This window comes from Daucus carota, chromosome 2, assembly GCF_001625215.2.
Source record: "Daucus carota subsp. sativus chromosome 2, DH1 v3.0, whole genome shotgun sequence".
In the NCBI taxonomy this organism is placed as follows: Eukaryota; Viridiplantae; Streptophyta; class Magnoliopsida; order Apiales; family Apiaceae; genus Daucus; species Daucus carota.
The window spans coordinates 36,862,358-36,873,034 of record NC_030382.2 but is presented as its reverse complement, the minus strand read 5'-3'; the positions used below and the strand labels follow the sequence as shown (position 1 = coordinate 36,873,034).

Genomic DNA, 10,677 nt, shown 5'->3' with positions numbered 1-10,677 from the left:
CTCAAGTCATTCACTGAATACTCATTTCGCATTCATATCGTGAGCTGAACATGGATTGCGATTATCTTGTGAGTTTTGCCGGAGCTGAACTTAGATTACAACGTGAAAAATGAATTAGAAATTTAGTGTCTGTGTTTAAATTCTGAGTACATAAAAACAAAAAAATTCATGAACACAAAAGTGCACAATAAAATTTACTGTCATCTTTCTGTTTACTTTTTGAGTACATCATATTTTAAGAATTCATGTTACAATAGTTGCGTCATAATTGACTTTTAGTGTAGATGTATATCATAGTCGTTAGGCACACACTATTGTGAGAATTTAATTTTCATTCATGACTAAAAATTCATTTTTTCACACAATTATGTCATTTTTTTGGTTTGTATGTTTTGTAATCCAGCTCATATTAGAAAATTAAACCAAGCTAAACCCAACTAAACTTTTTGAGTTCAGTGACCCAACTGCAACTTCGTCATGAGTTCAATGATCTTTTTACCTATTTACCCTATAAATATAAATATATACTCCCACCAATCTCGTGATGGGTGAGAATCAAAGGACGATAAATAATAAATCACCGTCTATTTAAAAGATATAATTTCGTAAACAATTTAGAGGGTTTGAGCTATTTCATATAAATCACCTCCAGGAAATATAGAAGGTTGTGAAAAAATTAGAGCGTTTGAGTTATATCAGAGATTTGACCCAACGAAAAATTTAATCCTAATGTTTAGTGTATGGTAGTTAACAAATTTAAATTTAAAAATATAATTTTCAAATACTAATAGAAAAGTTTTTCGATTTGTTTTAAAAAGAAAGATTTTCAATAAAGATTTTGACGAACAATAAGATTTTATTGAAAATAAAATACCGGAACACAGTCGGGACAAACTCCCAACAACTACAACCTGATTATGAAACAAAAAATGAGATAAGCAAATAACCGCTTTGTTTTCAGATTGCTTAATAGATAGAATATGAATATTTTTTATAACAAAAATGATTACAATGGTTTATCAAACAATCCGGTCGACACCAACATCTCTGAAAATAGTAGAATCACAATTGACCTGCGCACAGGGCCGGCCCTAACGATTTGGCGCCCTAAGCAAGAATGGAAAATGACGCCCTATATTTTTGTATCTTATTTTTTTTTACACATCTCTTAATTAAAAATAGGATATAACTTGTATATGAAACAAAAGAATAAGAATACATCACATTTAAGCCTTGATTTCTAATATTTTGATCACCACAAATTTGATAAAATAGTTTTGAAATATTTAATTTAATATATTTTTGAATTAATTTGGCGTCTCAAATACATCTATTTATTTGCATTTTGAATTAAATTTTAATCTTAAATGAAAAAACACATCTATATAAGAGTATGTATATTAAATATATGAAAATTTTGGTGTCCCAAGCGAAAGTGGTGCCCTAGGCGGTCGCCTTGGTCGTCTTACCCAAAGGTCGGCCCTGCCTGCGCACATAAAAAACCGGTGATAACGCAGTGTTCATGCCCATCAGTTATACCAACTGAGGCTAGGGATACAAATGTCCCATATATTGAACAAGCTTTTGTTGAGGTGAGCTCTCGAGATAATCATCACCATTCCAGATTTGAAGCGGGTTGTCCAGATCTCCCAATACACTGCAGAAATCATTCTTAACGCAGCATGACGACAAATCAAAAACACACCAAAACATACACCCAAAAATTGGTGACAATCAACAACCCAAAAGGATGGATACTGCAACGAGATCACTTCCAAAAAGAATTAGATCTCGATTTTATTTAAAAAATTAATAGATAAAATTAAAGATTCAGAAACGGAGGAAATGGTACGAGATGATGGTTGGGACGGATATGGGTTGATGGAAGAATGAGGCGGTGACGGATGGATGAAAGTTATGGATGACGGCCGACTCACATTCGTAGGTTTTCTCAGACTGTACTTTTTTTATTTTCAATAAGAAATTTAATACGCTTAAATACTATACTATACTATAATAAGTCAACATAGGTATAATTTGTAGTCCAAGATTTTAGTTATATTTTTTGTTTTGGTACTTTTTGATATGGTACTCCCTCTTAAACTACAAGTTTACAACATGTGAACGTCTATTAGTCTTACATTATTAAATAGTTTTAAATACTAAAAACACTAATGACAACACATTATCGTATAATATTTTATAAAAAATTATAATGATGTTAAAACTAAAATTACAAATATCCAATTTTAAATATCTTTTTTTAACAAAAATCTTCATATAACTCTTTTTAACTCTAACGTATTCTATTTTAATACAAACATGAACCATTACGTAACATTTCTAACGCCAATATGTTACACGACAAATATCTTTTTTCATACATATGAAGATATACGGAATATAATAAATCTGATTTAAAATTAACTGAATAATAAATTGTCACATATTAATAATAGGAAAATATTTATAAATAGATAATAAATTATAAAAACTAAATTTTCGTGAGAAAATATAAACAGTTGGTGAATATAATTTAATTTAAATTCAATTCATTAATACTAAAATACTAATACATCATGTTAAAATTTAAATAATAAATTACGAACTATATATCTCGCCCGTGGTTCGTCGGGTTAAAGGCTAGTATAAACAATAAATAAAGATTTATAGCAGGTTCGAGTAATTTGAAATCGGAGTATTCGAACTTAAATAATTTACTAATGTATTTTATTAGAGTAAAGTGCACTTGATGTACTCCTACTTTACTCAAGACACCATTTGTAATATTGTAGTTCAAAATCGAGCACTTGCAATATCAATCTTTGTATTTTATTACACTTTGTTGTATTACGTTAATTTGGATTAACTCCGTTAGAGATTTAAGGAGTATAGTGCACTTTGTGTATATCGCACTTTACTCAAAAATATCATTTGCAATACACTAGTTGAAAATTTACGGTAAAGTACGAGTACACAAAATGCACTTTAAGAGGAGTGTATTGGATTCGAATTTTAAAGCATTTTTTTTCATTCATGAAATCCGAGGGTATTCGATTGAGATTGTTTGAAATCCATTAAAATCTCGAGGTATTCAATTAGGATTTCAAATTATGCTACAAAATCTGGTGGTATTCAATTGGGATTTTAAATTATACTTTAAAATTCGATGGTATTCAATTGAGATTGTTTAAAATCCATTAAAAACTACAGGTATTCAAATGTTGATGGATTTTTTTGGATTTCATAAAATGATGGATTTTGTGGCTTCTTCAGTGTATTTTAAGTTTTTTGAAATCCCACCAAAACTAATGAGATTTTGAAGCATTGTGCTTAAATCCTATCAACTCCGCGACATTTTATCAAAAATCCGCACAAAATCAAAATCACATACAATCCATGGACTAAAAACAATCCATTAAAATCTCAATCGAATATACTCCCATAAGTAAAGTGCGAGCACACAAAATGCACTTTACTCTCTAAATTCTAAATTATTAACGGAATTAATCCAAATTGACGGAATGCAATGTAATGACATACAAAAATTGATATTGCAAGTGCTCGATTTTGAATTACAATATTATAAGTGATGTCTTGAGTAAAATAGGAGGACACAAAGTGCACTTTACTCGTTTTCATTATATCGTAGTGTATGCAAAGAGGTGGGTATAACAGGGGATTTTGATGGTTTTAGTTTTTACAGAGAGAGAAATGATACAGACGGTGGAGATGGAGACACGTTGTAGTCTTGTAGATAGAGTGGAGGTGAGGGATAGGGTTCATGTCACGGCGGCACGGGCATGCCAGATTGGGCATGCCAGACTGGGCATGCCCTAGGCATGACTTTTGTCCATTTGGCATGCTTTTTTACTAATTTTTTATATAAATAATAAAATTTTTATAAATATTATATCTTATAAATATTGAAAATTTTAAATATAGTCCAACTTCATAGTTAAATATTAGATAAACTACTAATATAAGTTAGTACTGTACTAAGTTCTGTTCTTAATATTTATTAACTTTTGTTATATTTGTAAGTGCACTTTAGTATCAATCTGTAATGATGCAGCAGTTTTTTGCTATATTTAATGGAAAATGGCATGCCATTTGGGCATGCCTTTTTGTAAAATACATGCCTATAGGCATACCACTGAGAACTGCCGTGACATGTACCCTAGTGAGGGAGAGTTGAGTGGTGATGGGCTAAGCAGCTGATGGGTCGGCGGGGGTGAATGATTTAACGGCTGCTATACTTTTTTATTGCAGCGCTCAGTGAAGTTGACAACGTAACTGAAAGTTGCGGTCCTTTTCATATATTTTTTTAAGACCGATTTGGGGTCTTTTTGATTTTTACCGATTTCTTCAATAAAACTGACATAAATAATGTAAAAATATGAGTTAAGCTTTTGGCACAACAGCTAAGATCAATCGTGAAACGGAAAACCTCTTAAAAAGTTCACTTTACAAAGAGAAATGGGGAATATAGAAATTGTATAATACGAAAAGGCTTCGTGGTCCAAAAATATGTGGGACCTAAACAGCTAAAAAGGTTTTACTCACGTTCAACATTTGTCAAGATTTCTTCAATATGACATACAACAAATTTTGACAAATGTTACTGAATCGTAGTTGGCACCCACGTTCCCATGTGTTGCGTGGAAAGAGTTGGCCCTACATACAAAACTACATTTACCTACACAGTTTGTCCAAACCGGTATGGTGTAGTTATGTTTAAGTTGAGAACAATTAGAAAATTGAAATGCAATAATAAAAAAATTGTACCATGCACCGATGAGAACAAGAAATTTGATATGCAAATACTAAACTTGTACCAAGCACCAACTCTAGACTGTTCTAGTTCGTGCAAGTCGGCAAACTACCACAAAACCGCAAAATCACTGAAAATGGTGTGCCTAGACCAGTGACAGCTACTACTAGTACTACTGCGTAAAAGAAAAACTTCAGAAGTGACGTGGATGTTTTCAACATCTAATTAAAACCACATTCCTAAAATCTGATTCTTGCTTTATCTTCTGTTCCTCGCTGGATGCACGATATTACGCTCATCCCAGAGCGCACAATTACAAGTTGCTTTCTTGTTCTTCCACTCCGCTCCACAGCTATAGCAAAATTGGTGACCGCATCTGCAAAAAGGATCCAAATCATCTAGTATTCTAGTTTCCTAAATCAGTAATTACTTGGACACAAGATTGTTGCATATTCGCCAACTCTACTACATAACTATAATTACAAGTAAAGTTTAGTGCCTAAATCAAGCGCATTTGTTTTTTTGGATACTTACATCTAGATAATTGTAAGGAAATAAATAAATCAACACAGTCTGCACAAAAATGCCTTTGTAATAAACTGATACTTGCAGTGTGGTCTAAATTTTGTTTATACAGTTTTAGTCTAGTTCAGTTTACAAGTTGGCTTTGCCACCACCCAATGCAACACTATGGGTTCCACAACTGCTTAAGAGTTTGTACTCCTAAATGTCTAATAATGATAAGGAGCATTGACACGTCATTGTTCAATAGCTTCTAAGTTCATTTTAACGAAAGAACCTAATATACTGATGTACCACAGCCCACAAGTAATGCACACTAATTTTAGGTATATTCACATTAAGAAAATTGATGTTTAATTCCATACATTATATGGGTTGATAAAATAAAATATACTTTCTCCGTCCCTTTTTAGTTGTCACATTTCTATTTTTATTGGTCAAATTGACTAATTTTTTACCAAAGATTATAATTCACTCTTTCATTATTTTAAAAAACTGAAAATTGCATCTTAAAGTAGATTAAAAGTTATTTCCGGTAACATATTTTTCTATTTTATCAATTAAATAAAATATTAATAAATTTAAGTCAAACTTTGGTCAATTTGACCGGCACAAAACCAAATGTGACAACTAAAAAGGGACGGAGGGAGGAATCCAAATGCAGGTCATTGGATAGAGCAAATGGAGGAACTAATAATATTCAGAGGCTGTAGTGACCACTAATAGTAATTGACAGCTACAACCAACATGCTCTATGGATTAATACTCAATTCATGTACAAAACATATACAGAACAGCGAGGAATGAGATTGAAGTAAATTTACCTGCAAGAAATGTGGTAGCAGCCTTCTTTAAGCTCAATCATATTGTTGCACTTTTCACATTGACGCCATTGCTTTCTTGTTGCAAGAGTCTTGAGTTTTACCTCTTCTGAGGATGGATGAGGATGCAGACTTTTATAGTGAGAGCATGACAAGTTGCTGTGCCAAGGAACCTTGCAATTGATACAGAAAAGGCCATGACAATTCATGCATCTGCTACCTCCAGCATTGTTTATTGCACAGACCTCTGTTTTGGACATTAAAATTGAACACCTAGGATATGGGCAATAAACCTTATCTGTTACAGGAACAGTAGCTTCCTTTATCCTCTGACTCATGATATCAAGCACTTCACCAGGCAAGAACTTTCTGCAATACTCAAACTTCAACTCAGTCTTGCAACCTTCATGTGGACAGCTAGGAAGCATACCTTCAGACAACTTTGCTTGTGCATGCTGTTTCAAACAAGAAGAGCAATATCGGTGCTTACAACCATCAACTACTAACATTTGACCAACGGCTCTATCTTCCAAACAAATTTTGCATGTCTCAATTGTCTTAATGCTACTTTTTCCTGGCCAAGTGATCTGCGCAGTTATAGCATCTCTAGCAAGTCCAACAGCAAACTGGACATTTTTCTTTTCAATAAGATGTGGAAAGCAACGAGTAAATTTTTTCTGGAGTAGAGCCAACTCATCAGCCAAGGTTGCCATATTTCCCAACTTTGATACCCATTTGCCAGTGACCTGCATAAAGAACAACAACATTAGGAGCTTGGCTTAGGCATTTAAGCACACAACGATCCACAAGCTGGTAATATTGCAGCTGCATGGCCTTGAAAATAGTTATGAAGGTGAAGGAGAACTTAAATGTAGTAGGAAGAAATATGCAAGCGTTTACAACCAGCTTTTTGGGTTGGATGATTTTAAAATATAGTCAATGCAGAAATAAAGAACTATTAGGTTGCAATGCTATGCACTTTTATAAACGATGCATGTTCAAAAATGAGGAGAGGCGAGACAATAGTTTGAAGTATATTCTAAATGCAAACTAAGGAACCCAACTTTTGTACTGTCACTCTGTCAGTCTTTGGGAGACAGATGTTGCAAAAAAGTTAGTATAAGCAGCCTACTAGCTTATGAAACAAAGGCAAGGAAACAATAAAATTTACAATTCCACTTGATTAGGAAAATATTCGCATGACTATGAATCTTAGAGGTTTAGTCTTTCACACCTTCATAACAGAAATGGTACCATAAAAAGTGAAACAAATGGTACCTTTCTTGTTCCAGATTGTTCTGAATTCTGGGTACACCATCTAAATATATAAGGATTACACAATCATTATGACCAGACATTTCAATCAACAAGTGGCCAATTAATTCGTGTTTTACTTTTAAGTAGCAAGAGTAAATAGAAGATCTCATATTGAGATAACCAGACATTTTCCTCGATAAGTGGTCAAATCACATTCTTGATACAGAAAAGCAAGTTCTTACAAATATAGCATTAATATATATAAGGTAATCTACATTCAAGCTTCAAATGAGGGGGTAATTAGTATAATAAATTCTAATTCTATGCCTATGGGCTGCAAAGTACAGAGTAATAGATTCAAGATTCCAGAAAATGAGACTGGATCAACTTTTTTTTACCCTTACATGTATAAATATCTGATATATAACAATCATTAAACTGCACATTCAATCAATAGCCTACAATATCAACAATAAGTATAATTCACATTATGGTTACACATCAAAGCTTCATCCCAATGTAAAGAACTCCTATAATATATGCAATACGATCAAAATTCTAAAGTATATCAATAATAACAAACACATCAGTCAAATAAGACCCTACGCTGTAAATAAGAGCACATCAATGTAATAAGAACCTACATTGTCAATATAAAGTAATATCAATCAAATAACACCGAATTGTCAGTTTAAAGCATTATAAGAAATTCTTAAAAGCACCCGATCAATTAACAACCTACATTGTCAATATAAGGTATTATCTAAGTAAAAACGCAAAACAATCAAACAGACTCACATATTGGTATGTCATAGGATCATCACAGAACACAGTAATCCTCTTCAACCCTAACGTAACTGCAGCATTGAGTCCTTCAATCAATGCCTTCACCTCCGCAATCTCGACACTCATCTCCTCCAATACCAAAGGCTTCCGCATCTTAAAGATAACAATCTCGCCACTCGAATCACAAATCGCAACTCCAATCCCAGCCAACACCTTCTTTTCACTTCCAACCGTCTCTTCACTCACTAAACCCTTACAATACAGCCTAAAATCCTCACTACTTATCTTCTCGCTCACCGAAACACCTTCATAGGGCTTATGATAGTAATCCCCACTGTTCTTCCACTCCGCCTCGGGAACCGCGAGCACATCACGCGCGAACGCGCGGTCGTGGATCATCTGGCCGAGTTCTTCCCTCACGCGCCTCATCTCCCCGTCGACGTACTCGCGATCACTTCTCTCGCGCACGAACTTATCAATCTCTTCGGCCAGAAGATGCGCAACACCGGAGCCAAACTCGCCGTCATCAAGAATGTCAGAAGACTCTAAACGCTGTCGTTTAGCGTCGGATGATGACGGTTGGGAAGCGAGAGAAGCGTTCAGTGCTTCTTCCATTTGTAGTTTGAAGGCGAGGTCGTTATCGGTCTCCGAAGACATCGCCGTCGCGAGCTCACGGCGTTGCTCTGATAGTAGCATTTGTAAATCATCGTCTGCTTCCATCTTCTTGAGTGTTTGAGTTTGTTGAGTAGAAAAAACAAGGGGAGAGATGTGTACCGTGTACGTGCAGTGCGATTATAGACACGTATATAGCGATGGATAGAGTTTATTTGTTGTTAAATAAATAAACTTCCTTCAGACGCTTCACTTTCGTTTTGGGCCCGTTGGACTTTTGACGTGTATCCACCATCGATCTCACTTAGATTTTGAGGCATATGGTTCCCGAACTTCGAAATTTTTAACTATACTGTCTCTGTCCCGATGAGTAATATAGAATTACAAGGTAGCATAAATAGTGTTGTACAAAATAAATTACTCCCTCCGTTCCTCTCATTTCTTTACCGTTACTATTTTGGCATGTCCCTCTCATTTCTTTACATTATCATAAATAGTAAGTTTTTCATCATTACACCCACTATCTTCTCTCACTATCTCATATTTAATAATAAAAACTATTATTACACCCACTACTTTCCTCCACTATGTCAAATCTATTATTAAATATTGATGGGTCCCACCACTTTACTCACTTTTCACCTAACTTTACTCATTTTTCATACATTGTCTTGGTCTCCGTGTCCCCCTCCAATGTAAACAATTGAGGGGGACAGAGGGAGTATTATTTAGTTATCATCGGAAAATATGATATGTTTATGTTTGGGTTAACTATTTGATAGATCATTTATTATGTACTAATGAATTAAGCAGGTCACTAAAATTCTTCTCGTCTCAATTAAAACACTCAACAAGATGAGTACGATTGGATAACTCAGTGGTAGATTTATCCACTGTTGTCCCGCATTGTTGGAAAAACCAACGTGTAAGCTATGATTAGTTCTGCTGAATAAGTAAGTCATGTCAGCATTGAATCATGAAAAATTTTGATCACAGGGAAAGCTCATCGAGACAAAAGCAAAGCTAACCAAAAAAAACAGAAGCTGATGGACTATTTTTATTTCTAATGCAAGTGTAGTATGAAGCGACATAATTTACACAAACAGTAATAACAAAATCATATCATCATCGAAATAAAACTGTTCAACAGCATAGGTATATAGCAAAATACATGTTTCAGAAAGAGATTCTGTATTACCAAAATAAATACTAACCGGTTCCACCAGGACAAACACCCAAAGACCAGATACATGTTTGAAATAGCAAAATGCCAAAATATATAAAATTAGGATTTTTAAATATTGTCTTCTTAAGAATCAAGGGTTGTTCATTTCTTTTATTTTGTGTTGAGGTTGGTGTATTTGTTGATTGTGTAGCTTGTGAACTCTAGAGATGCAAATATGATCATCTAAATTTCTGTCTGGGTTGAGTTTTTAATTTCTTTTCGCTTTTACCAGTATAAAGAACCACCATCCCCTTCATTAAACTTAAGATTGGATATTTGTTGGTTCCTTAATGACTATAGCCATTTCCTTTCTTCACTCTTGCAATTTTGGTCTTTTTGAGGGTGCGTTTGAGACTCCCTGATCTGCTCTACTTTCTTCCGCAGGATGGGTTTCAGGATCAACATTATTTGCTTCTTCTGATGTATCATTAGTTACATTACTTTTTGCATTATTTTTTGAAGGCTTGTTCGGGCACTTTGTGCACCTATGTTCAGGCTGTCTACAAATGCTGCAATGCATTTTCTTTCCACTAGAATACCTTTGAATATTAGGCTGATTACTTTCACTCCTATTTCCACCTTCCTCATGCTTCTTTTCTCCTTTGTTTTTTCGGTCTACCTCCCAACTTTATGAGCATAAGTGGTGGGAGCATCTCATCATAAGAATGACTTTCTCAAAA

General features: G+C 34.2%; 1 protein-coding gene across 1 annotated transcript; it reads right to left on the bottom strand.

Moving 5' to 3' along the window:
* Positions 1 to 4,798: 4,798 nt before the first annotated feature.
* On the bottom strand, positions 4,799 to 8,972 carry LOC108206174 (E3 ubiquitin-protein ligase RSL1). Its single transcript, XM_017376389.2, has 3 exons — positions 8,173 to 8,972; positions 6,121 to 6,863; positions 4,799 to 5,150 (listed from the first exon to the last, which is right to left on the bottom strand). Exons 1-3 carry the CDS (start codon positions 8,878 to 8,880, stop codon positions 5,033 to 5,035), a joined length of 1,569 nt encoding a protein of 522 aa, XP_017231878.1. The 5' UTR covers positions 8,881 to 8,972; the 3' UTR covers positions 4,799 to 5,032.
* Between the last annotated feature and the right edge of the window lie 1,705 nt (positions 8,973 to 10,677).

Coding starts and splice junctions, on each gene's coding strand:
- LOC108206174 (XM_017376389.2), bottom strand. CDS start 8,880: ATGGAAGCAGACGATGATTTACAAATGCTACTATCAGAGCAACGCCGT. Junction 6,864..8,172: donor ATCCTATGACATACCAATAT/GTGAGTCTGTTT, acceptor TTCTTTATGCAG/GTCACTGGCAAATGGGTATC. Junction 5,151..6,120: donor TGCTACCACATTTCTTGCAG/GTAAATTTACTT, acceptor TCCTTTTTGCAG/ATGCGGTCACCAATTTTGCT.